The sequence below is a fragment of the Salmo salar genome, chromosome 16, assembly GCF_965601325.2.
Source record: "Salmo salar chromosome 16, fSalSal1, whole genome shotgun sequence".
NCBI classification, from domain to species: Eukaryota; Metazoa; Chordata; class Actinopteri; order Salmoniformes; family Salmonidae; genus Salmo; species Salmo salar.
Window position 1 is genome coordinate 96609563 of NC_138306.1, and position 27387 is coordinate 96636949.

General features: G+C 50.2%; 1 protein-coding gene across 2 annotated transcripts in view; it reads left to right on the top strand.

Moving 5' to 3' along the window:
- The first annotated feature begins 283 nt into the window (after positions 1 to 283).
- Positions 284 to 27387, top strand: part of LOC123728080 (glypican-5-like) — a 46063-nt gene continuing 18959 nt past the window's right edge. The window contains exons 1-2 of one of the 2 annotated variants that reach the window (XM_082963224.1): positions 284 to 1115; positions 25856 to 26017. In XM_082963224.1, the coding sequence (XP_082819350.1) occupies positions 965 to 1115; positions 25856 to 26017 (313 nt within the window). In that variant the 5' untranslated portion in view covers positions 284 to 964. The remainder of the gene's footprint in view (positions 1116 to 25855; positions 26018 to 27387) is intronic. The other variant, XM_082963223.1, reaches the window with a different exon arrangement.

The window sequence follows — 27387 nt, forward strand, 5'->3', positions numbered from 1 at the left end:
CCACTGCCTCTTAGCGGAAATCCCCTGTGCGTAATGTGGACGCCACTGCCTCTTAGCGGAAATCACCTGTGCGTAATGTGGACGTCACTGCCTCTTAGCGGAAATCACCTGTGCGTAATGTGGACGCCACTGCCTCTTAGCGGAAATCCCCTGTGCGTAATGTGGACGCCACTGCCTCTTAGCGGAAATCCCCTGTGCGTAATGTGGACGCCACTGCCTCTTAGCGGAAATCCCCTGTGCGTAATGTGGACGCCATAAAGCTCATACCCATTGCCCCAAAAAGGCGTTTAATTGGCCTATGGAACTCGATAGAAACGGTCTGATCCATAACTCTGTACCAAACGGTTTGTTACAGTCTAGCCATGCTGTAGTAATAGACTATAATACTAATTGTTTTAGGTGTGGCTCAGTTGGTAGAGCATGGTGTTTGCAACGCCAGGGTTATGGGTTCGATTCCCACGGGGGGGGACCATTACGGAGAAAAAGAAAATGTATGAAAATGTATGCATTCACTACTGTAAGTCGCTCTGGATAAGAGCGTCTGCTAAAATGTAAATTGTTTTAGGCTGCTGCTCTAAGGTTTATCCACGAGATGGCTCTGCACCCCACTGTTGGCTGTAGTGTTCTCCAGTGGTTCTGTCTCAGGTATGGTTCCGCCCATTCCTCTCATTCCCCTTCACGGATCCAGTCACGGCCCAAATCGCTCTCAACATGCCACCGTCGTGTTCCTCTGCAGTCCCATGACTCTTTCAACGACTACTGCTGTAACTTCATTCAATGATTTCGTTTTTTTTTTTTATTGTTTTGAGAACATTTCAGGTCATATTTTTTTTTTCTCCCATCGTCGCTGATCCAGGAAACCTTGAAAATGTGGATGTTGTGATCGAAGGAATGGCGGAATGTTTATAACTTTTTTTAAATATTAGATAGTGAATTTTGTGTAACATCGACCTGGGTTTAAAAAATGGGATTACAACACCTCATTTGCTGTTTGCTTGTTGCTGCTTGTGTTGGGCTCAGTTCGGCAAGTCCAACTAGCTGTGATGAAGTGCGCAAAGTTTTTCATCTGCGGCAGATTGGACCAGTGAAATCACTGCCGGAGAGACCGAGAGAAGGTAGGCCTACGGTAGTTTTTTTTAAATACATTTATAAACTGATTTAATATATCTGCACGTTTCTTTACCATTTTTTATATCAAGAGTTGCCAAAGTGACTGCTTTGGATGACGGTCTCAAGACGTGCTTTATTCAGTCACACATGGCTGGGGTTGTTGAACCATGGCACACTGCCGTATTCTGTATTCTGTAGACCTATGGCACACTGCCGTAGCCTGTATTCTGTAGACCTATGGCACACTGCCGTAGCCTGTATTCTGTAGACCTATGGCACACTGCCGTAGCCTGTATTCTGTAGACCTATGGCACACTGCCGTAGCCTGTATTCTGTAGACCTATGGCACACTGCCGTAGCCTGTATTCTGTAGATCTATGGCACACTGCCGTAGCCTGTATTCTGTAGACCTATGACAAACTGCCGTAGCCTGTATTCTGTAGATCTATGGCACACTGCCGTAGCCTGTATTCTGTAGACCTATGGCACACTGCCGTAGCCTGTATTCTGTAGCTCTATGACAAACTGCCGTAGCCTGTATTCTGTAGATCTATGGCACACTGCCGTAGCCTGTATTCTGTAGACCTATGGCACACTGCCGTAGCCTGTATTCTGTAGACCTATGGCACACTGCCGTAGCCTGTATTCTGTAGATCTATGGCACACTGCCGTAGCCTGTATTCTGTAGATCTATGGCACACTGCCGTAGCCTGTATTCTGTAGACCTATGGCACACTGCCGTAGCCTGTATTCTGTAGACCTATGGCACACTGCCGTAGCCTGTATTCTGTAGATCTATGGCACACTGCCGTAGCCTGTATTCTGTAGCTCTATGACAAACTGCCGTAGCCTGTATTCTGTAGATCTATGGCACACTGCCGTAGCCTGTAGTATGTAGATCTATGGCACACTGCCGTAGCCTGTATTCTGTAGACCTATGGCACACTGCCGTAGCCTGTATTCTGTAGACCTATGGCACACTGCCGTAGCCTGTATTCTGTAGACCTATGGCACACTGCCGTAGCCTGTATTCTGTAGACCTATGGCACACTGCCGTAGCCTGTATTCTGTAGCTCTATGACAAACTGCCGTAGCCTGTATTCTGTAGATCTATGGCACACTGCCGTAGCCTGTATTCTGTAGACCTATGGCACACTGCCGTAGCCTGTATTCTGTAGACCTATGGCACACTGCCGTAGCCTGTAGTATGTAGATCTATGGCACACTGCCGTAGCCTGTATTCTGTAGATCTATGGCACACTGCCGTAGCCTGTAGTATGTAGACCTATGGCACACTGCCGTAGCCTGTATTCTGTAGATCTATGGCACACTGCCGTAGCCTGTATTCTGTAGACCTATGGCACACTGCCGTAGCCTGTATTCTGTAGATCTATGGATCCTGATTAGTTAGTATATTACGTTCTACTAACTGTATTGATTACCATGACTACATGTTCTCTCATCCCATTGGTTATCTAGCTGTATTGATTACCATGACTACATGTTCTCTCATCCCATTGGTTATCTAACTGTATTGATTACCATGACTACATGTTCTCACATCCCATTGGTTATCTAACTGTATAGATTACCATGACTACATGTTCTCTTATCCCATTGGTTATCTAACTGTATTTATTACCATGACCACATGTTCTCTTATCCCATTGGTTATCTAGCTGTATTGATTACCATGACTACATGCTCTCTCATCCCATTGGTTATCTAACTGTATTGATTACCATGACTACATGTTCTCTCATCCCATTGGTTATCTAACTGTATAGATTACCATGACTACATGTTCTCTCATCCCATTGGTTATCTAACTGTATTTATTACCATGACTACATGTTCTCTCATCCCATTGGTTATCTAGCTGTATTGATTACCATGACTACTTGTTCTCTCATCCCATTGGTTATCTAGCTGTATTTATTACCATGACTACTTGTTCTCTCATCCCATTGGTTATCTAACTGTATTGATTACCATGACTACATGTTCTCTTATCCCATTGGTTATCTAACTGTATTGATTACCATGACTACATGTTCTCTCATCCCATTGGTTATCTAACTGTTATAATAAACTGCGTGTTTCGAGACCTGAACGCTGATTGGCTGAAATACCACGGATATTACAAAATATATATATATTTTTTTTTACACGTCTCTAATTACATTGGTAACTAGTTTATTATAGTAATAAGGCACCTCTGGGGTTTGTGGTATATGGCCAGTATCCAGGCGCCGCCTTGTACATAAGAACAGGCCTTAGCCGTGGTATATTGGCCATATACCACACCCCCCCCCCCCCCCCCCCCTCGGTCCTTATTGGTTAGATAAACTCTGTGGGCTGAGGCTGCTGTATCTGTTTATTATTACAGGCCCGTTTAGGCTGATTTTTGTCAGAGGAATGTGAAAGGTACAGGTGGTTTTCAAGATGAGCCTTGTTTTCGGGTTGGAAGTTTACTAAAAGCCAAGGGAATCGTACTCCTTTTAGACTCTGTCAAAACGGGCTGGGGTCATGGGGTCATAGGGTCATGGGGTCATGGGGTCATAGGGTCGCGGCACTTGACAGAGAGAGAATATTTTTTTTGTATTATGTTTCCTCTTTGTGTTCTCCTAAATATTATAAAGGAGAGGAGAAAAGGATGAAACAGCCAACTATCAGAGACTAGGAGTCAATGTCTTGGTAGCTATGGGCCTCAGTAGCTATGGGCCTCAGTAGCTATGGGCCTCAGTAGCTATGGGCCTCAGTATTCTATCTACAGGGCCTCAGTAGCTATGGGCCTCAGTATTCTATCTACAGGGCCTCAGTAGCTATGGGCCTCAGTAGCTATGGGCCTCAGTAGCTATGGGCCTCAGTAGCTATGGGCCTCAGTATTCTATCTACAGGGCCTCAGTAGCTATGGGCCTCAGTAGCTATGGGCCTCAGTAGCTATGGGCCTCAGTAGCTATGGGCCTCAGTATTCTATCTACAGGGCCTCAGTAGCTATGGGCCTCAGTAGCTATGGGCCTCAGTAGCTATGGGCCTCAGTAGCTATGGGCCTCAGTATTCTATCTACAGGGCCTCAGTAGCTATGGGCCTCAGTATTCTATCTACAGGGCCTCAGTAGCTATGGGCCTCAGTATTCTATCTACAGGGCCTCAGTATTCTATCTACAGGGCCTCAGTATTCTATCTACAGGGCCTCAGTATTCTATCTACAGGACCTCAGTATTCTATCTACAGGGCCTCAGTATTCTATCTACGGGGCCTCAGTAGCTATGGGCCTCAGTATTCTATCTACAGGGCCTCAGTATTCTATCTACAGGGCCTCAGTAGCTATGGGTCTCAGTATTCCATCTACAGGGCCTCAGTAGCTATGGGCCTCAGTATTCTATCTACAGGTCCTTAGTATTCCATCTACTGGGCCTCAGTAGCTATGGGCCTCAGTATTCTATCTACGGGGCCTCAGTATTCTATCTACAGGGCCTCAGTAGCTATGGGCCTCAGTATTCTATCTACGGGGCCTCAGTATTCTATCTACGGGGCCTCAGTAGCTATGGGCCTCGGTATTCTATCTACAGGGCCTCAGTATTCTATCTACTGGGCCTCAGTAGCTATTGGCCTCAGTATTCTATCTACAGGGCCTCAGTAGCTATGGGCCTCAGTATTCTATCTACGGGGCCTCAGTATTCTATCTACGATGCCTTAGTAGCTATGGGCCTCGGTATTCTATCTACAGGGCCTCAGTATTCTATCTACTGGGCCTCAGTAGCTATTGGCCTCAGTATTCTATCTACAGGGCCTCAGTAGCTATGGGCCTCAGTATTCTATCTTCAGGGCCTCAGTATTCTATCTACAGGGCCTCAGTATTCTATCTACTGGGCCTCAGTATTCTATCTACAGGGCCTCAGTAGCTATGGGTCTCAGTATTCTATCTACAGGGCCTCAGTATTCTATCTACAGGGCCTCAGTATTCTATCTACAGGGCCTCAGTAGCTATGGGCCTCAGTATTCTATCTACAGGGTCTCCGTATTCTATCTACAGGGCCTCAGTATTCTATCTACAGGGCCTCAGTAGCTATGGGCCTCAGTATTCTATCTACAGGGCCTCAGTAGCTATGTGTCTCAGTATTCTATCTACAGGGCCTCAGTATTCTATCTACAGGGCCTCAGTATTCTATCTACAGGGCCTCAGTATTCTATCTACAGGGCCTCAGTATTCTATCTACAGGGCCTCAGTATTCTATCTACAGGGCCTTAGTATTCTATCTACTGGGCCTCAGTATTCTATCTACTGGGCCTCAGTATTCTATCTACTGGGCCTCACTATTCTATCTATGGGGCCTCAGTATTCCATCTACTGGGCCTCAGTAGCTATGGGCCTCACTATTCTATCTACAGGGCCTCAGTAGCTATGGGCCTCAGTATTCTATCTACAGGGCCTCAGTAGCTATGGGCCTCAGTATTCTATCTACTGGGCCTCAGTATTCCATCTACAGGGCCTCAGTAGCTATGGGCCTCAGTATTCTATCTACTGGGCCTCAGTATTCTATCTACTGGGCCTCAGTAGCTATGGGCCTCAGTATTCTATCTACTGGGCCTCAGTATTCCATCTACAGGGCCTCAGTAGCTATGGGCCTCAGTATTTTATCTACAGGGCCTCAGTATTCTATCTACGGGGCCTCAGTAGCTATGGGCCTCAGTATTCTATCTACTGGGCCTCAGTATTCCATCTACATGGCCTCAGTAGCTATGGGCCTCAGTATTCTATCTACAGGGCCTCAGTATTCTATCTACAGGGCCTCAGTAGCTATGGGCCTCAGTATTCTATCTACAGGGCCTCAGTATTCTATCTTCAGGGCCTCAGTAGCTATGGGCCTCAGTATTCTATCTACAGGGCCTCAGTATTCTATCTACTGGGCCTCAGTATTCTATCTACTGGGCCTCAGTAGCAATGGGCCTCAGTATTCTATCTACTGGGCCTCAGTATTCCATCTACAGGGCCTCAGTAGCTATGGGCCTCAGTATTTTATCTACAGGGCCTCAGTATTCTATCTACGGGGCCTCAGTAGCTATGGGCCTCAGTATTCTATCTACTGGGCCTCAGTATTCCATCTACAGGGCCTCAGTAGCTATGGGTCTCAGTATTTTATCTACAGGGCCTCAGTATTCTATCTACGGGGCCTCAGTAGCTATGGGCCTCAGTAGCTATGGGCCTCAGTATTCTATCTACTGGGCCTCAGTATTCCATCTACAGGGCCTCAGTAGCTATGGGCCTCAGTATTCTATCTACAGGGCCTCAGTATTCTATCTACAGGGCCTCAGTATTCTATGGGCCTCAGTATTCTATCTACAGGGCCTCAGTATTCTATCTTCAGGGCCTCAGTAGCTATGGGCCTCAGTAGCTATGGGCCTCAGTATTCTATCTACAGGGCCTCAGTAGCTATGGGCCTCAGTATTCTATCTACAGGGCCTCAGTAGCTATGGGCCTCAGTATTCTATCTACAGGGCCTCAGTATTCTATCTTCAGGGCCTCAGTAGCTATGGGCCTCAGTAGCTATGGGCCTCAGTATTCTATCTACAGGGCCTCAGTATTCTATCTACAGGGCCTCAGTATTCTATCTTCAGGGCCTCAGTAGCTATGGGCCTCAGTATTCTATGGGCCTCAGAATACTGAGGCCCTGTAGATAGAATACTGAGGCCCTGTAGATAGAATACTATCTACAGGTCCTCAGTAGCTATGGGCCTCAGTAGCTATGGGCCTCAGTAGCTATGGGCCTCAGTAGCTATGGGCCTCATACCTTTTTTTAATTCACATCATTCCCTCATGTGTTTTGGAAAATGCACTTGACTAGAGAACATTTCCAGAAGCCATTAGCTGAGAGATAATATTCATTATCTCTGTTGACGCAGCTGCCGTCCCGACGCTGGACTCACTGAACAGATTCACACGGAGGCACTTTTGTCCAGCTCTGTATTTGTGGTTGGACATGTGTCTGAAATGGCTTCCTATTCCCGTCTGTCTGTCCACTACCCGTTGTTGTTGTTGACCAGTGTATATAGTGTGTATATTTCAGACGCAGCCATGTTTTTTTTCCAGGACGTAGGGCGCTCGCTGTTTTTTTGGGTTGTTGTTGGATCTAAAGATCACATGATATTTTTAGTTAGTGTTTCGGTGTTCAGAACAACAGAACTGTTCTCTAGCTGTCTGTGCGGCTTGTTCGGGGGGGGGGGGGGGGGGGGGGGGGAGATAAACACCTTTTATTTACGTTTTAAAGTTTAAAGTAAACAAGACGGTTCTCACTTAAAAAAAAAAAAAAAAAAAAAAGATTTATGTGTCTGAATTGAATTATTTTAGATTTTTTTGTTGTTGTTGTGGTCAGACAATCAATCGTCTGTGTGCTTCCATTAACCAGAGGCCCTGGGTGGTGGTATGTTGGCCTCTGCACTCCACCTGGAATATCTAACTAGGAGAAACACTGCCTCTGTGACTAATTCTAAAACTATGAAGATAAAAAATCTCTCTCTCTCTCGATTCATCTCCCAGATATTGTAGAGTAGCATGGTTTGTTATTTTAGCGTCACTATCCACGATGCCATCATCATCATCATCATCATCATCATCATCATCATCACACCACACAGAGCTGGTTGATCTGTTGTCTGAATGTGGTTCTGTTCTACTGGGTCACTGAGTGAACGTGGTTCTGTTCTACTGGGTCACTGAGTGAATGTGGTTCTGTTCTACTGGGTCACTGAGTGAACGTGGTTCTGTTCTACTGGGTCACTGAGTGAATGTGGTTCTGTTCTACTGGGTCACTGAGTGAATGTGGTTCTGTTCTACTGGGTCACTGAGTGAACGTGGTTCTGTTCTACTGGACCACTGAGTGAATGTGGTTCTGTTCTACTGGGTCACTGAGTGAATGTGGTTCTGTTCTACTGGGTCACTGAGTGAATGTGGTTCTGTTCTACTGGGTCACTGAGTGAACGTGGTTCTGTTCTACTGGGTCACTGAGTGAACGTGGTTCTGTTCTACTGGGTCACTGAGTGAACGTGGTTCTGTTCTACTGGGTCACTGAGTGAACGTGGTTCTGTTCTACTGGGTCACTGAGTGAACGTGGTTCTGTTCTACTGGGTCACTGAGTGAACGTGGTTCTGTTCTACTGGGTCACTGAGTGAACGTGGTTCTGTTCTACTGGGTCACTGAGTGAACGTGGTTCTGTTCTACTGGGTCACTGAGTGAACGTGGTTCTGTTCTACTGGGTCACTGAGTGAACGTGGTTCTGTTCTACTGGGTCACTGAGTGAATGTGGTTCTGTTCTACTGGGTCACTGAGTGAATGTGGTTCTGTTCTACTGGGTCACTGAGTGAACGTGGTTCTGTTCTACTGTACTACTGGACCACTGAGTGAACGTGGTTCTGTTCTACTGGGTCACTGAGTGAATGTGGTTCTGTTCTACTGGGTCACTGAGTGAATGTGGTTCTGTTCTACTGGGTCACTGAGTGAATGTGGTTCTGTTCTACTGGGTCACTGAGTGAATGTGGTTCTGTTCTACTGGGTCACTGAGTGAATGTGGTTCTGTTCTACTGGGTCACTGAGTGAACGTGGTTCTGTTCTACTGGGTCACTGAGTGAACGTGGTTCTGTTCTACTGGACCACTGAGTGAAGGTGGTTCTGTTCTACTGGACCACTGAGTGAACGTGGTTCTGTTCTACTGGGTCACTGAGTGAATGTGGTTCTGTTCTACTGGGCCACTGAGTGAACGTGGTTCTGTTCTACTGTTCTACTGGACCACTGAGTGAACGTGGTTCTGTTCTACTGGACCACTGAGTGAACGTGGTTCTGTACTACTGTTCTACTGGATCACTGAGTGAACGTGGTTCTGTTCTACTGGACCACTGAGTGAACGTGGTTCTGTTCTACTGTTCTACTGGACCACTGAGTGAACGTGGTTCTGTTCTACTGGGTCACTGAGTGAACGTGGTTCTGTTCTACTGGACCACTGAGTGAAGGTGGTTCTGTTCTACTGTTCTACTGGACCACTGAGTGAACGTGGTTCTGTACTACTGTTCTACTGGACCACTGAGGGAAGGTGGTTCTGTTCTACTGGACCACTGAGTGAACGTGGTTCTGTTCTACTGTTCTACTGGACCACTGAGTGAACGTGGTTCTGTACTACTGTACTACTGGACCACTGAGTGAACGTGGTTCTGTACTACTGTTCTACTGGACCACTGAGTGAACGTGGTTCTGTACTACTGGGTCACTGAGTGAACGTGGTTCTGTACTACTGTTCTACTGGACCACTGAGTGAACGTGGTTCTGTTCTACTGGACCACTGAGTGAACGTGGTTCTGTACTACTGTTCTACTGGACCACTGAGTGAACGTGGTTCTGTTCTACTGGACCACTGAGTGAACGTGGTTCTGTACTACTGTTCTACTGGATCACTGAGTGAACGTGGTTCTGTACTACTGTTCTACTGGACCACTGAGGGAACGTGGTTCTGTTCTACTGGACCACTGAGTGAACGTGGTTCTGTTCTACTGGACCACTGAGTGAACGTGGTTCTGGACCACTGGATCACTGAGTTTTTCTTAACAGCGTCTCGTCCACCAGACGTCTCGTCCACCAGACGTCTCGTCCAACTGCAACATCTGTGGAAGAATGATACGCTTTTAGTGTTGTCTATGGGTCTGGTGCTGAGAGACAATGGACCGCTGAGTAAATTATAGCTGAGCTGTGGGCTGGCCGCTGCTCGGACTGCCTCTCCTCTCTGCCTCCTCCTTTTCTCTCTCTGCCTCTCTTTCCCTCCTCCTCTCTGCCTCTCTCACTCCTCCTCTCTGCTTCTTTCCCTCCTCCTCGCTGCCTGTTTCCCTCCTCTCTGCCTCTCTCTCCTCTCCCCCACCTCTCTGCCTCTCTTCCTCCTCTCTGCCACCTCTCTGCCTCACTCCTCTCTTCCTCTCTCTCTCTCTCTCCTCTCTGCCTCTCTCTCCTGTCCGCCTCTCTCTCTCTCTCTCCTCTCCGCCTCTCTCTCCCACCTCTCTGCCTCCCTTCAGTTCAATTCAAAGGGCTTTTATTGGCATGGGGAAAAATATATGTTTACACTGCCAAAGCAAATGGAGTAGACAAACAAAATGAAAATGAACAAGGAAAAACATGGCACTCACAAAATTTTTTTTTAAAGAATAGACATGTTATTGTCTCTGTACAGTGTTGTAAAAATATGCAAGTAGTTGATGTATGAAAGGGAAAATAAATGGATAAATATGGGTTGTATTTACAATGTTTGTTCTTCACTGATTACCCCCTTTTTCTTGTGGCAACAGGCCACACATCTTGCTGCTTGTGTCACGGCACACTGCGATATTTCACCTAACAGATATGGGAGTTTATCAATGTTTTGATTTGTTATTTTAAAATTCTTTCTGGGTCTGTGGGAAATATGCGTCTGTGATGTAGTTATACATTTGACAGGAAGTGTAGCTCAGTTTCCACATTTTGTGGGCACAAAGGAAGACCTGGCTCTCGAAGATGGCGACCTCCCTAAATAGCAAGGCTATGTTCACGGAGTCTGTACATAGTCAAGGATTTTCTTAATTTGTGGTCAGTCACAGTGGTCAGGTATTCTGCCACTGTGTCCTCTCTCAGTTTAGGGACAAATAGCATTCTAGTTTGCTCTGTTATTTTTTGTTAATTCTTTCCGATGTGTCAAGTAATTATCTTTTTGTTTTCTCATGGTTTGGTTGGGTCTAATTGTGTTGCTGTCCTGGGGCTCTGTGGGGTCTGTTTGTGTTGCTGTCCTGGGGCTCTGTGGGGTCTGTTTGTGTTGCTGTCCTGGGGCTCTGTGGGGTCTGTTTGTGAACAGAGCCCCAGGACCAGCTTGCTTAGGAGACTCTTCTCCAGGTTCATCTCTCTGTAGGTGATGGCTTTGTTATGGAAGGTTTGGGAATCACTTCCTTTTAGGTGGTTGTAGAATTTAACGACTCTTTTCGTGGCCCATCTGGCCCTTTAATGGCTCATCTGGCCCTTTAATGGCTCATCTGGCCCTTTAATGGCTCATCTGGCCCTTTAATGGCTCATCTGGCCCTTTAATGGCTCATCTGGCCCTTTAATGGCTCATCTGGCCCTTTAATGGCTCATCTGGCCCTTTAATGGCTCATCGGGCCCTTTAATGGCTCATCTGGCCCTTTAGTGGCCCATCTGGCCCTTTAATGGCTCATCTGGCCCTTTAGTGGCTCATCTGGCCCTTTAGTGGCCCATCTGGCCCTTTAATGGCTCATCTGGCCCTTTAATGGCGCATCGGGCCCTTTAATGGTGCATCGGCCCTTTAATGGCTCATCTGGCCCTTTAGTGGCCCATCTGGCCCTTTAATGGCTCATCGGGCCCTTTAATGGCTCATCGGGCCCTTTAATGGCTCATCGGGCCCTTTAATGGCGCATCGGGCCCTTTAATGGCTCATCTGGCCCTTTAATGGCTCATCTGGCCCTTTAATGGCGCATCGGGCCCTTTAATGGCTCATCTGGCCCTTTAGTGGCCCATCGGGCCCTTTAATGGCCCATCTGGCCCTTTAATGGCTCATCTGGCCCTTTAATGGCTCATCTGGCCCTTTAGTGGCTCATCTGGCCCTTTAATGGCTCATCGGGCCCTTTAATGGCTCATCTGGCCCTTTAATGGCTCATCTGGCCCTTTAATGGCTCATCGGGCTCTTGAATGGCTCATCGGGCCCTTTTTATGGCGCATCGGGCCCTTTAATGGCTCATCGGGCCCTTTAATGGCTCATCGGGCCCTTTAGTGGCTCATCTGGCCCTTTAATGGCTCATCTGGCCCTTTAATGGCTCATCGGGCCCTTTAGTGGCTCATCTGGCCCTTTAATGGCTCATCGGGCCCTTTAATGGCTCATCGGGCCCTTTAATGGCTCATCGGGCCCTTTAATGGCGCATCGGGCCCTTTAATGGCTCATCTGGCCCTTTAATGGCTCATCGGGCCCTTTAATGGCTCATCTGGCTCATCGGGCCCTTTAGTGGCTCATCTGGCCCTTTAATGGCTCATCTGGCCCTTTAATGGCTCATCTGGCCCTTTAATGGCTCATCGGGCCCTTTAATGGCTCATCTGGCTCATCTGGCCCTTTAATGGCTCATCTGGCCCTTTAGTGGCTCATCGGGCCCTTTAATGGCTCATCTGGCCCTTTAATGGCTCATCGGGCCCTTTAATGGCTCATCTGGCTCATCGGGCCCTTTAGTGGCTCATCTGGCCCTTTAATGGCTCATCGGGCCCTTTAATGGCTCATCTGGCCCTTTAGTGGCTCATCGGGCCCTTTAATGGCTCATCTGGCTCATCGGGCCCTTTAATGGCTCATCTGGCCCTTTAATGGCTCATCTGGCCCTTTAGTGGCTCATCGGGCCCTTTAATGGCTCATCTGGCCCTTTAATGGCTCATCTGGCCCTTTAATGGTGCATCTGGCCCTTTAATGGCTCATCTGGCCCTTTAAGGGCCCATCGGGCCCTTTAATGGCTCATCTGGCCCATCTGGCCCTTTAATGGCTCATCTGGCCCTTTAATGGCTCATCTGGCCCTTTAATGACCCATCGGGCCCTTTAATGGCCCATCTGGCCCTTTAATGGCTCATCTGGCCCTTTAATGGCCCATCTGGCCCTTTAATGGCTCATCTGGCCCTTTAATGGCTCATCTGGCCCTTTAATGGCTCATCTGGCCCTTTAATGGCTCATCGGGCCCTTTAGTGGCTCATCTGGCCCTTTAGTGGCTCATCTGGCCCATCTGGCCCTTTAATGGCTCATCGGGCCCTTTAATGGCTCATCTGGCCCTTTAATGGCTCATCTGGCCCTTTAATGGCTCATCGGGCCCTTTAGTGGCTCATCTGGCCCTTTAGTGGCTCATCTGGCCCATCTGGCCCTTTAATGGCTCATCGGGCCCTTTAATGGCTCATCTGGCCCTTTAATGGCTCATCGGGCCCTTTAATGGCTCATCTGGCCCTTTAATGGCTCATCTGGCCCTTTAATGGTGCATCTGGCCCTTTAATGGCTCATCTGGCCCTTTAATGGCTCATCGGGCCCTTTAATGGCCCATCTGGCCCTTTAATGGCTCATCTGGCCCTTTAATGGCTCATCTGGCCCTTTAATGGCTCATCTGGCCCTTTAATGGCTCATCGGGCCCCTTTAATGGCTCATCGGGCCCTTTAATGGCTCATCGGGCCCTTTAATGGCTCATCTGGCCCTTTAATGGCTCATCGGGCCCTTTAATGGCTCATCTGGCCCTTTAATGGCTCATCTGGCCCTTTAATGGCTCATCTGGCCCTTTAATGGCTCATCGGGCCCTTTAATGGCGCATCGGGCCCTTTAATGGCCCATCGGGCCCTTTAGTGGCTCATCTGGCTCATCTGGCCCTTTAATGGCTCATCTGGCCCTTTAATGGCTCATCGGGCCCTTTAATGGCTCATCTGGCCCTTTAATGGCTCATCTGGCCCTTTAATGGCTCATCTGGCCCTTTAATGGCTCATCTGGCCCTTTAATGGCTCATCGGGCCCTTTAATGGCTCATCTGGCCCTTTAATGGCTCATCTGGCCCTTTAATGGCTCATCGGGCCCTTTAATGGCTCATCGGGCCCTTTAGTGGCTCATCTGGCCCTTTAATGGCTCATCGGGCCCTTTAATGGCTCATCTGGCCCTTTAATGGCGCATCGGGCCCTTTAATGGCTCATCTGGCCCTTTAATGGCTCATCTGGCCCTTTAATGGCTCATCTGGCCCTTTAATGGCGCATCTGGCCCTTTAATGGCGCATCTGGCCCTTTAGTGGCTCATCGGGCCCTTTAATGGCTCATCGGGCCCTTTAATGGCTCATCGGGCCCTTTAATGGCTCATCGGGCCCTTTAATGGCTCATCTGGCCCTTTAGTGGCCCATCGGGCCCTTTAGTGGCTCATCGGGCCCTTTAATGGCTCATCTGGCCCTTTAATGGCTCATCGGGCCCTTTAATGGCTCATCTGGCCCTTTAATGGCTCATCTGGCCCTTTAATGGCTCATCTGGCCCTTTAATGGCTCATCTGGCCCTTTAATGGCTCATCTGGCCCTTTAGTGGCTCATCTGGCCCTTTAATGGCTCATCTGGCCCTTTAGTGGCTCATCTGGCCCTTTAATGGCTCATCTGGCCCTTTAATGGCTCATCTGGCCCTTTAATGGCTCATCTGGCCCTTTAGTGGCCCATCTGGCCCTTTTGTGGCGCATCTGGCCCTTTAGTGGCGCATCTGGCCCTTTAATGGCTCATCTGGCCCTTTAATGGCTCATCGGGCCCTTTAGTGGCGCATCTGGCCCTTAATGGCCCATCGGGCCCTTTAGTGGCGCATCTGGCCCTTTAATGGCTCATCGGGCCCTTTAGTGGCGCATCTGGCCCTTTAGTGGCTCATCTGGCTCATCTGGCCCTTTAATGGCTCATCTGGCCCTTTAATGGCTCATCGGGCCCTTTAATGGCTCATCGGGCCCTTTAATGGCTCATCTGGCCCTTTAATGGCTCATCTGGCCCTTTAATGGCCCATCTGGCCCTTTAATGGCTCATCTGGCCCTTTAATGGCTCATCGGGCCCTTTAATGGCTCATCGGGCCCTTTAGTGGCTCATCTGGCCCTTTAATGGCGCATCGGGCCCTTTAATGGCTCATCTGGCCCTTTAATGGCTCATCTGGCCCTTTAATGGCTCATCTGGCCCTTTAATGGCTCATCGGGCCCTTTAATGGCTCATCTGGCCCTTTAATGGCCCATCTGGCCCTTTAATGGCGCATCTGGCCCTTTAATGGCTCATCTGGCCCTTTAATGGCGCATCTGGCCCTTTAATGGCTCATCTGGCCCTTTAATGGCTCATCTGGCCCTTTAATGGCTCATCGGGCCCTTTAATGGCTCATCTGGCCCTTTAATGGCTCATCGGGCCCTTTAATGGCTCATCTGGCCCTTTAGTGGCTCATCGGGCCCTTTAGTGGCTCATCGGGCCCTTTAATGGCCCATCTGGCCCTTTAGTGGCTCATAGGGCCCTTTAATGGCTCATCGGGCCCTTTAATGGCTCATCTGGCCCTTTAATGGCTCATCTGGCCCTTTAATGGCTCATCTGGCTCATCTGGCCCTTTAATGGCTCATCGGGCCCTTTAATGGCCCATCTGGCCCTTTAGTGGCTCATCTGGCCCTTTAGTGGCTCATCTGGCCCATCTGGCCCTTTAATGGCTCATCGGGCCCTTTAATGGCTCATCTGGCCCTTTAATGGCTCATCTGGCCCTTTAATGGCTCATCGGGCCCTTTAATGGCTCATCTGGCCCTTTAATGGCTCATCTGGCCCTTTAATGGCTCATCTGGCCCTTTAATGGTGCATCTGGCCCTTTAATGGCTCATCTGGCCCTTTAATGGCTCATCTGGCCCTTTAATGGCTCATCTGGCCCTTTAATGGCTCATCTGGCCCTTTAGTGGCTCATCTGGCCCTTTAATGGCTCATCTGGCCCTTTAGTGGCTCATCTGGCCCTTTAATGGCTCATCTGGCCCTTTAATGGCTCATCTGGCCCTTTAATGGCTCATCTGGCCCTTTAGTGGCCCATCTGGCCCTTTTGTGGCGCATCTGGCCCTTTAGTGGCGCATCTGGCCCTTTAATGGCTCATCTGGCCCTTTAATGGCTCATCGGGCCCTTTAGTGGCGCATCTGGCCCTTAATGGCCCATCGGGCCCTTTAGTGGCGCATCTGGCCCTTTAATGGCTCATCGGGCCCTTTAGTGGCGCATCTGGCCCTTTAGTGGCTCATCTGGCTCATCTGGCCCTTTAATGGCTCATCTGGCCCTTTAATGGCTCATCGGGCCCTTTAATGGCTCATCGGGCCCTTTAATGGCTCATCTGGCCCTTTAATGGCTCATCTGGCCCTTTAATGGCCCATCTGGCCCTTTAATGGCTCATCTGGCCCTTTAATGGCTCATCGGGCCCTTTAATGGCTCATCGGGCCCTTTAGTGGCTCATCTGGCCCTTTAATGGCGCATCGGGCCCTTTAATGGCTCATCTGGCCCTTTAATGGCTCATCTGGCCCTTTAATGGCTCATCTGGCCCTTTAATGGCTCATCGGGCCCTTTAATGGCTCATCTGGCCCTTTAATGGCCCATCTGGCCCTTTAATGGCGCATCTGGCCCTTTAATGGCTCATCTGGCCCTTTAATGGCGCATCTGGCCCTTTAATGGCTCATCTGGCCCTTTAATGGCTCATCTGGCCCTTTAATGGCTCATCGGGCCCTTTAATGGCTCATCTGGCCCTTTAATGGCTCATCGGGCCCTTTAATGGCTCATCTGGCCCTTTAGTGGCTCATCGGGCCCTTTAGTGGCTCATCGGGCCCTTTAATGGCCCATCTGGCCCTTTAGTGGCTCATAGGGCCCTTTAATGGCTCATCGGGCCCTTTAATGGCTCATCTGGCCCTTTAATGGCTCATCTGGCCCTTTAATGGCTCATCTGGCTCATCTGGCCCTTTAATGGCTCATCGGGCCCTTTAATGGCCCATCTGGCCCTTTAGTGGCTCATCTGGCCCTTTAGTGGCTCATCTGGCCCATCTGGCCCTTTAATGGCTCATCGGGCCCTTTAATGGCTCATCTGGCCCTTTAATGGCTCATCTGGCCCTTTAATGGCTCATCGGGCCCTTTAATGGCTCATCTGGCCCTTTAATGGCTCATCTGGCCCTTTAATGGCTCATCTGGCCCTTTAATGGTGCATCTGGCCCTTTAATGGCTCATCTGGCCCTTTAATGGCTCATCTGGCCCTTTAATGGCCCATCGGGCCCTTTAATGGCCCATCTGGCCCTTTAATGGCTCATCTGGCCCTTTAATGGCTCATCTGGCCCTTTAATGGCTCATCTGGCCCTTTAATGGCTCATCTGGCCCTTTAATGGCTCATCGGGCCCTTTAGTGGCTCATCTGGCCCTTTAGTGGCTCATCTGGCCCTTTAATGGCTCATCTGGCCCTTTAATGGCGCATCTGGCCCTTTAATGGCTCATCTGGCCCTTTAATGGCTCATCGGGCCCTTTAGTGGCTCATCTGGCCCTTTAATGGCTCATCGGGCCCTTTAATGGCTCATCGGGCCCTTTAGTGGCTCATCTGGCCCTTTAATGTCCCATCTGGCCCTTTAATGGCTCATCGGGCCCTTTAATGGCTCATCTGGCCCTTTAATGGCTCATCGGGCGCATCTGGCCCTTTAGTGGCTCATCGGGCCCTTTAATGGCTCATCTGGCCCTTTAATGGCTCATCGGGCCCTTTAATGGCTCATCGGGCCCTTTAATGGCTCATCTGGCCCTTTAATGGCTCATCTGGCCCTTTAATGGCTCATCGGGCCCTTTAATGGCTCATCTGGCCCTTTAATGGCTCATCGGGCCCTTTAATGGCTCATCGGGCCCTTTAATGGCTCATCGGGCCCTTTAGTGGCTCATCGGGCCCTTTAGTGGCTCATCGGGCCCTTTAGTGGCTCATCGGGCCCTTTAATGGCTCATCTGGCCCTTTAGTGGCTCATCTGGCCCTTTAATGGCTCATCTGGCCCTTTAATGGCTCATCTGGCCCTTTAATGGCTCATCGGGCCCTTTAATGGCTCATCTGGCCCTTTAATGGCTCATCTGGCCCTTTAATGGCTCATCGGGCCCTTTAATGGCCCATCTGGCCCTTTAATGGCCCATCTGGCCCTTTAATGGCTCATCTGGCCCTTTAATGGCTCATCGGGCCCTTTAATGGCTCATCGGGCCCTTTAATGGCTCATCTGGCCCTTTAATGGCTCATCTGGCCCTTTAATGGCGCATCGGGCCCTTTAATGGCCCATCGGGCCCTTTAGTGGCTCATCTGGCCCTTTAATGGCTCATCTGGCCCTTTAATGGCTCATCTGGCCCTTTAATGGCTCATCGGGCCCTTTAATGGCTCATCTGGCTCATCTGGCCCTTTAATGGCGCATCGGGCCCTTTAATGGCTCATCGGGCCCTTTAATGGCTCATCGGGCCCTTTAATGGCTCATCTGGCCCGTTAATGGCTCATCTGGCCCTTTAATGGCGCATCGGGCCCTTTAATGGCGCATCGGGCCCTTTAATGGCTCATCTGGCCCTTTAATGGCCCATCTGGCCCTTTAGTGGCTCATCTGGCCCTTTAATGGCTCATCTGGCCCATCGGGCCCTTTAATGGTTCATCTGGCCCTTTAATGGCTCATCTGGCCCTTTAATGGCCCATCTGGCCCTTTAATGGCTCATCTGGCCCTTTAATGGCTCATCTGGCCCATCGGGCCCTTTAATGGCTCATCTGGCCCTTTAATGGCTCATCTGGCCCTTTAATGGCCCATCTGGCCCTTTAATGGCTCATCGGGCACTTTAGTGGCTCATCTGGCCCTTTAATGGCTCATCTGGCCCTTTAATGGCTCATCTGGCCCTTTAATGGCGCATCGGGCCCTTTAATGGCTCATCGGGCCCTTTAATGGCTCATCTGGCCCTTTAATGGCTCATCTGGCCCTTTAATGGCTCATCTGGCCCTTTAATGGCGCATCTGGCCCTTTAATGGCTCATCTGGCCCTTTAATGGCTCATCGGGCCCTTTAATGGCTCATCTGGCCCTTTAATGGCTCATCTGGCCCTTTAATGGCTCATCTGGCCCTTTAATGGCCCATCGGGCCCTTTAATGGCTCATCTGGCCCTTTAATGGCTCATCTGGCCCTTTAATGGCTCATCTGGCCCTTTAATGGCTCATCTGGCCCTTTAGTGGCTCATCGGGCCAGTGAGGAATGTTCCATCGAATGAGCCGGTCTGGTGATGGTTCTGTACTGCTGCTGCTCAGTTCATGGAAAAGATTGGAAATAACAAATAATACATACAAATGATCTACTTCCTCCTGATATACTTCCTCCTGATCTACTTCCCCCTGATCTACTTCCTCCTGATCTACTTCCCCCTGATCTACTTCCTCCTGATTGATCTACTTCCTCCTGATCTACTTCCTCCTGATCTACTTCCCCCTGATCTACTTCCCCCTGATCTACTTCCTCCCGTTCAACTTCCTCCTGATTGATCTACTTCCTCCCGACCTACTTCATCCTGATTGATCTACTTCCTCCCGATCTACTTCATCCTGATTGATCTACTTCCTCCCGATCTACTTCCTCCTGATTGATCTACTTCCTCCCGATCTACTTCCTCCTGATTGATCTACTTCCCCCTGATCTACTTCCTCCTGATTGATCTACTTCCTCCCGATCTACTTCCTCCTGATTGATCTACTTCCTCCCGACCTACTTCATCCTGATTGATCTACTTCCTCCCGATCTACTTCCTCCTGATTGATCTACTTCCTCCCGATTGATCTACTACTTTACAGTTAACATTTAATTGGGAAGGTTTTGGAGAAAGTATTTTTGTCCACCAGATGGTTATGACATCACCTGGCTACACATGGAGTGATAGACAAACAGGCTCACCAGACAGACAGACAGGCAGACAGACAGGCACGCTCCACACAGACAGGCAGGCAGGTAGACAGGCAGGCACGCTCCACACAGACAGGCAGGCAGGTAGACAGGCAGGCACGCTCCACACAGACAGGCAGGCAGGTAGACAGGCAGGCACGCTCCACACAGACAGGCAGGCAGGTAGACAGGCAGGCACGCTCCACACAGACAGGCAGGCAGGTAGACAGGCAGGCATGCTCCACACAGACAGGCAGGCACGCTCCACACAGGCAGGCAGGCAGGCAGGCAGACAGGCAGACAGACAGACAGGCACGCTCCACACAGACAGGCAGGCAGGTAGACAGGCAGGCATGCTCCACACAGACAGGCAGGCAGGCAGGCAGACAGGCAGACAGACAGACAGGCACGCTCCACACAGACAGACAGGCAGACAGGCAGACAGGTAGGCAGGTTTGTCTTTTTTAAACCAATAGTGGCTGACCAGGAAGTGGGATAATGCTGCATTGGTTGGATAGTAGCTGGTAGCTTGCTGTGTCTTTTAAACCAATAGTGGCTGACCAGGAAGTGGGATAATGCTGCATTGGTTGGATAGTAGCTGGTAGCTTGCTGTGTCTTTTAAAACAATAGTGGCTGACCAGGAAGCGGGATAATGCTGCATTGGTTGGATAGTAGCTGGTAGCTTGCTGTGTCTTTTAAAACAATAGTGGCTGACCAGGAAGTGGGATAATGCTGCATTGGTTGGATAGTAGCTCGCTGTGTCTTTTTTATACTTACTGACATTTGGTTAATGAGAGTTTGTGGTGGAACACGTGAACTTTGCATTGTACTTCCAGAATAGTTTGGTGAGCTGCTCCTAGCTATGTTAGCCTGTTGGTGACCCCCCCCCTGCTATAAACAGTCCCACAGGAAAACAGTATTGGTGACGTGAAGGGGGGGGGGGGGCAAATCAGTCTGATCACCAATGAAAAGAAGATGCTGTTTTTGCAAAACCATTTGTAATATGAGACCTTTGACTCGTATTGACTCGTATTGACTCGTACTGACTCGTATTGACTCGTATTGACTCGTACTGACTCGTATTGACTCGCACTGACTTGTACTGACTCGTATTGACTCGTATTGACTCGTATTGACTCGTATTGACTCGTACTGACTCGTATTGACTCGTATTGACTCGTGGAAATGGCCTGACTCATCTGGAACTCACCTTAAACTACACGTGTAGATAGACTATAGATCAAACCAGAACCTTTCATCGTGTTGGACCGAGCCCAGTTTCTGTAAGTGTAAAGTTTTAAAATCAGGGCCCCTGAGGATCTTTTCATGGGTGTCTTATCTAGAGGATGAGGAATGTGTTAACGTGGGCCGTCTTCCTCTTCACCCCCAGGCCCGTCTTCCTCTTCACCCCCAGGCCCGTCTTCCTCTTCTGCGTGACTCACCCCCAGGCCCGTCTTCCTCTTCTGGGTGACTCACCCCCAGGCCCGTCTTCCTCTTCACCCCCAGGCCCGTCTTCCTCTTCACCCCCAGGCCCGTCTTCCTCTTCACCCCCAGGCCCGTCTTCCTCTTCACCCCCAGGCCCGTCTTCCTCTTCACCCCCAGGCCCGTCTTCCTCTTCCTCTTCACCCCCAGGCCCGTCTTCCCCTTCACCCCCAGGCCCGTCTTCCTCTTCACCCCCAGGCCCGTCTTCCTTCTCACCCCCAGGCCCGTCTTCCTCTTCTGCGTGACTCACCCCCAGGCCCGTCTTCCTCTTCCTCTTCACCCCCAGGCCCGTCTTCCTCTTCACCCCCAGGCCCGTCTTCCCCTTCACCCCCAGGCCCGTCTTCCTCTTCCTTCTCACCCCCAGGCCCGTCTTCCTCTTCTGCGTGACTCACCCCCAGGCCCGTCTTCCTCTTCTGCGTGACTCACCCCCAGGCCCGTCTTCCTCTTCTGCGTGACTCACCCCCAGGCCCGTCTTCCTCTTCTGCGTGACTCACCCCCAGGCCCGTCTTCCTCTTCACCCCCAGGCCCGTCTTCCTCTTCACCCCCAGGCCCGTCTTCCTCTTCACCCCCAGGCCCGTCTTCCTCTTCACCCCCAGGCCCGTCTTCCTCTTCACCCCCAGGCCCCCCCCTATAACAACACAGGACAGGTTGTCTGATAGAGTGGAGGGAAGGGCTGTTTCAGCACGTCTGTCTGAAAACACTTTTTAGAGTAAGAAAGTTGTTTTGATTGTCGTGTGTATTTGTGTGTGTCGGTATATCTCTCTCTCTGTGTGTGTGTGTAGGTATATCTCTCTGTGTGTGTGTGTGTGTGTGTGTATCTCTGTGTGTGTGTATTTGTGTGTGTGTATCGGTATATCTCTGTGTGTGTGTATCTCTGTTTGTATCTGTGTTGGTATGTGTGTGTGTGTGTAGGTATATCTCTCTGTGTGTGTGTGTGTGTGTGTGTGTGTGTATCGGTATATCTCTGTGTGTGTGTATTTGTGTGTGTGTGTGTATCGGTATATCTCTGTGTGTGTGTATCTCTGTTTGTATCTGTGTTGGTGTGTGTGTGTGTGTGTGTGTCCTACGCGAGCAGGCAGCTTTTACACACGGCGTGGTAAATGTTGAACGTCACTTGTCGAAGTGATAGCGACGACACTCATGATTTCTTTCACACAAATCTGCCTTTCCGCATAACTCCTTCTGCCCCCGAGCTTGTTTCAACACGTAGACCGTCTGTGTGGACGTGGCGAAGGGGGTGTCGTCCAGTATCATGCGAGGAGAGACAACTAAGACAGCAATTTTGTGAGGATGATACTGGACCATCTGCCCATAAAGTGGACCGTTTTGTTTTAAAAAAAAATGCTTTTTAAATACAGGTTGAAATCCAAGTCGTGTGGCGCAGGGCCCTAATGATGTGGTTTTCACGTTGACTCCTATCTGGCAGGTTTTACCGCCACGTGGCAGTCACCTCTCTGGCAGGTTTTACTTCCACGCGGCAGTCACCTATCTGGCAGGTTTTACTTCCACGTGGCAGTCACCTATCTGGCAGGTTTTACTTCCACGTGGCAGTCACCTATCTGGCAGGTTTTACTTCCACGTGGCAGTCACCTATCTGGCAGGTTTTACTTCCACGTGGCAGTCACCTATCTGGCAGGTTTTACTGCCACGTGGCAGTCACCTCTCTGGCAGGTTTTACTTCCACGTGGCAGTCACCTATCTGGCAGGTTTTACCGCCACGTGGCAGTCACCTCTCTGGCAGGTTTTACCGCCACGTGGCAGTCACCTATCTGGCAGGTTTTACCGCCACGTGGCAGTCACCTATCTGGCAGGTTTTATTGCCACGTGGCAGTCACCTATCTGGCAGGTTTTACCACCACGTGGCAGTCACCTATCTGGCAGGTTTTACCGCCACGTGGCAGTCACCTCTCTGGCAGGTTTTACCGCCACGTGGCAGTCACCTCTCTGGCAGGTTTTACCGCCACGTGGCAGTCACCTCTCTGGCAGGTTTTACCGCCACGTGGCAGTCACCTCTCTGGCAGGTTTTACCGCCACGTGGCAGTCACCTATCTGGCAGGTTTTACCGCCACGTGGCAGTCACCTCTCTGGCAGGTTTTACCGCCACGTGGCAGTCACCTATCTGGCAGGTTTTACCGCCACGTGGCAGTCACCTATCTGGCAGGTTTTACCGCCACGTGGCAGTCACCTATCTGGCAGGTTTTACCGCCACGTGGCAGTCACCTATCTGGCAGGTTTTACCGCCACGTGGCAGTCACCTATCTGGCAGGTTTTACCGCCACGTGGCAGTCACCTATCTGGCAGGTTTTACCGCCACGTGGCAGTCACCTATCTGGCAGGTTTTACCGCCACGTGGAAGTCACCTATCTGGCAGGTTTTACCGCCACGTGCCAGTCACCTATCTGGCAGGTTTTACCGCCACGTGGCAGTCACCTATCTGGCAGGTTTTACTACCACGTGGCAGTCACCTATCTGGCAGGTTTTACTGCCACGTGGCAGTCACCTCTCTGGCAGGTTTTACTTCCACGTGGCAGTCACCTATCTGGCAGGTTTTACCGCCACGTGGCAGTCACCTCTCTGGCAGGTTTTACCGCCACGTGGCAGTCACCTATCTGGCAGGTTTTACCGCCACGTGGCAGTCACCTATCTGGCAGGTTTTATTGCCACGTGGCAGTCACCTATCTGGCAGGTTTTACCGCCACGTGGCAGTCACCTATCTGGCAGGTTTTACCGCCACGTGGCAGTCACCTCTCTGGCAGGTTTTACCGCCACGTGGCAGTCACCTCTCTGGCAGGTTTTACCGCCACGTGGCAGTCACCTATCTGGCAGGTTTTACCGCCACGTGGCAGTCACCTCTCTGGCAGGTTTTACCGCCACGTGGCAGTCACCTATCTGGCAGGTTTTACCGCCACGTGGCAGTCACCTCTCTGGCAGGTTTTACCGCCACGTGGCAGTCACCTATCTGGCAGGTTTTACTGCCATGTCGCAGTCACCTATCTGGCAGGTTTTACTGCCACGTGGAAGTCACCTATCTGGCAGGTTTTACTGCCACGTGGCAGTCACCTATCTGGCAGGTTTTACTGCCACGTAGCAGTCACCTATCTGGCAGGTTTTACTGCCACGTGGCAGTCACCTATCTGGCAGGTTTTACTGCCACATGGCAGTCACCTATCTGGCAGGTTTTACTGCCACGTGGAAGTCCATTATCTGGCAGGTTTTACCGCCACGTGGCAGTCACCTATCTGGCAGGTTTTACTGCCACGTGGCAGTCACCTATCTGGCAGGTTTTACTGCCACGTGGCAGTCACCTATCTGGCAGGTTTTACTGCCACGTGGCAGTCACCTATCTGGCAGGTTTTACTGCCACGTGGCAGTCACCTATCTGGCAGGTTTTACTGCCACGTGGCAGTCACCTATCTGGCAGGTTTTACTGCCACGTGGCAGTCACCTATCTGGCAGGTTTTACCGCCACGTGGCAGTCACCTATCTGGCAGGTTTTACCGCCACGTGGCAGTCACCTATCTGGCAGGTTTTACCGCCACGTGGCAGTCACCTATCTGGCAGGTTTTACCGCCACGTGGCAGTCACCTATCTGGCAGGTTTTACCGCCATGTCGCAGTCACCTATCTGGCAGGTTTTACTGCCACGTGGCAGTCACCTATCTGGCAGGTTTTACTGCCACGTGGCAGTCACCTATCTGGCAGGTTTTACTGCCACGTGGCAGTCACCTATCTGGCAGGTTTTACTGCCATGTCGCAGTCACCTATCTGGCAGGTTTTACTGCCACGTGGCAGTCACCTATCTGGCAGGTTTTACTGGCAGTAATCGTCCCACTGGGTTAAGGAGGGGGAAAATCATTAGTGAATGACTCATTTGTGAATGTCGTTCATCTCTAGCTCCTCTCCTGCGTATGTCAGCGGTAGAACGACCTGATGATGAAACGGCATCTCTCGTCATCTTAAAGCATAGTACTATCTGGCTGAGCAATGGCGCTTTGTTTATCATCCATTCTGAGTGGATGAGTATGGCTAATGTTCCAGAACCCTCTCTCTCTATGATCACAATGGAAGACCTAATGTTCCAGAACCCTCTCTCTCTATGATCACAATGGAAGACCTAATGTTCCAGAACCCTCTCTCTCTATGATCACAATGGAAGACCTAATGTTCCAGAACCATCTCTCTCTCTCTCTCTATGATCACAATGGAAGACCTAATGTTCCAGAACCCTTTCTCTCTCTCTATGATCACAATGGAAGACCTAATGTTCCAGAACCCCCTCTCTCTCTATGATCACAATGGAAGACCTAATGTTCCAGAACCCCCTCTCTCTCTATGATCACAATGGAAGACCTAATGTTCCAGAACCCTCTCTCTCTCTCTCTCTATGATCACAATGGAAGACCTAATGTTCCAGAACCCTCTCTCTCTCTCTCTCTATGATCACAATGGAAGACCTAATGTTCCAGAACCCTCTCTCTCTCTATGATCACAATGGAAGACCTAATGTTCCAGAACCCTCTCTCTCTCTATGATCACAATGGAAGACCTAATGTTCCAGAACCCTCTCTCTCTCTCTCTATGATCACAATGGAAGACCTAATGTTCCAGAACCCTCTCTCTCTCTATGATCACAATGGAAGACCTAATGTTCCAGAACCCTCTCTCTCTCTATGATCACAATGGAAGACCCAATGTTCCAGAACCCTCTCTCTCTCTATGATCACAATGGAAGACCTAATGTTCCAGAACCCTCTCTCTCTCTATGATCACAATGGAAGACCTGTTCATGTAATGTGGCATAACAACGGAGTAACAGTAATTTATTCCCCTCCAGGTTCGGACCTCCAGGTGTGCCAGTCCAGGAACCTGACATGCTGTACTAAGAAGATGGAGGACAGGTACCAGGTGGCGGCCCAACGGGATGTTCAGAACCTCCTCCAGACCTCCTCCGCCAGCCTCAAGTTCCTCATCTCCAGGAACGTAGCAGCCTTCCAAGGTGAGTGGAGGGAGGGATGGGGGGGAGACGGGGAGACGGGGGTGGAGGGAGGGATAGGGGGGAGACAGGGAGACGGGGGTGGGAGGGGTGCAGGAATGAGGGGACTTTGTCTGCCGGGGCCCACAGCAAACAGAGCCTGGTCTGTCCTCCCCCTCCCCCTCCTCTCACTCTGATCTGGAGATTAGGCTCAGTGACTAGACTGGTTCAGTGGCTCAGTGACTAGACTGGTTCAGTGGCTCAGTGACTAGACTGGTTCAGTGGCTAGTCTGGTTCAGTGGCTAGTCTGGTTCAGTGACTAGTCTGGTTCAGTGACTCAGTGACTAGACTGGTTCAGTGGCTCAGTGACTAGACTGGTTCAGTGGCTCAGTGACTAGACTGGTTCAGTGGCTCAGTGACTAGACTGGTTCAGTGGCTAGTCTGGTTCAGTGACTAGTCTGGTTCAGTGACTCAGTGACTAGACTGGTTCAGTGGCTCAGTGACTAGACTGGTTCAGTGGCTCAGTGACTAGACTGGTTCAGTGGCTCAGTGACTAGACTGGTTCAGTGGCTAGTCTGGTTCAGTGGCTAGTCTGGTTCAGTGACTAGTCTGGTTCAGTGACTCAGTGACTAGACTGGTTCAGTGGCTCAGTGACTAGACTGGTTCAGTGGCTAGTCTGGTTCAGTGGCTAGTCTGGTTCAGTGACTAGTCTGGTTCAGTGACTCAGTGACTAGACTGGTTCAGTGGCTCAGTGACTAGACTGGTTCAGTGGCTCAGTGACTAGACTGGTTCAGTGGCTCAGTGACTAGACTGGTTCAGTGGCTAGTCTGGTTCAGTGACTAGTCTGGTTCAGTGACTCAGTGACTAGACTGGTTCAGTGGCTCAGTGACTAGACTGGTTCAGTGGCTCAGTGACTAGACTGGTTCAGTGGCTAGTCTGGTTCAGTGGCTAGTCTGGTTCAGTGACTAGTCTGGTTCAGTGACTCAGTGACTAGACTGGTTCAGTGGCTCAGTGACTAGACTGGTTCAGTGGCTCAGTGACTAGACTGGTTCAGTGGCTAGTCTGGTTCAGTGGCTAGTCTGGTTCAGTGACTAGTCTGGTTCAGTGACTAGTCTGGTTCAGTGACTCAGTGACTAGACTGGTTCAGTGGCTCAGTGACTAGACTGGTTCAGTGGCTCAGTGGCTAGACTGGATCAGTGGCTAGACTGGTTCAGTGACTAGTCTGGTTCAGTGACTAGTCTGGTTCAGTGGCTCAGTGGCTAGTCTGGTTCAGTGACTAGTCTGGTTCAGTGACTAGTCTGGTTCAGTGACTAGTCTGGCTCAGTGACTAGTCTGGTTCAGTGACTAGTCTGGTTCAGTGACTAGTCTGGTTCAGTGGCTAGTCTGGTTCAGTG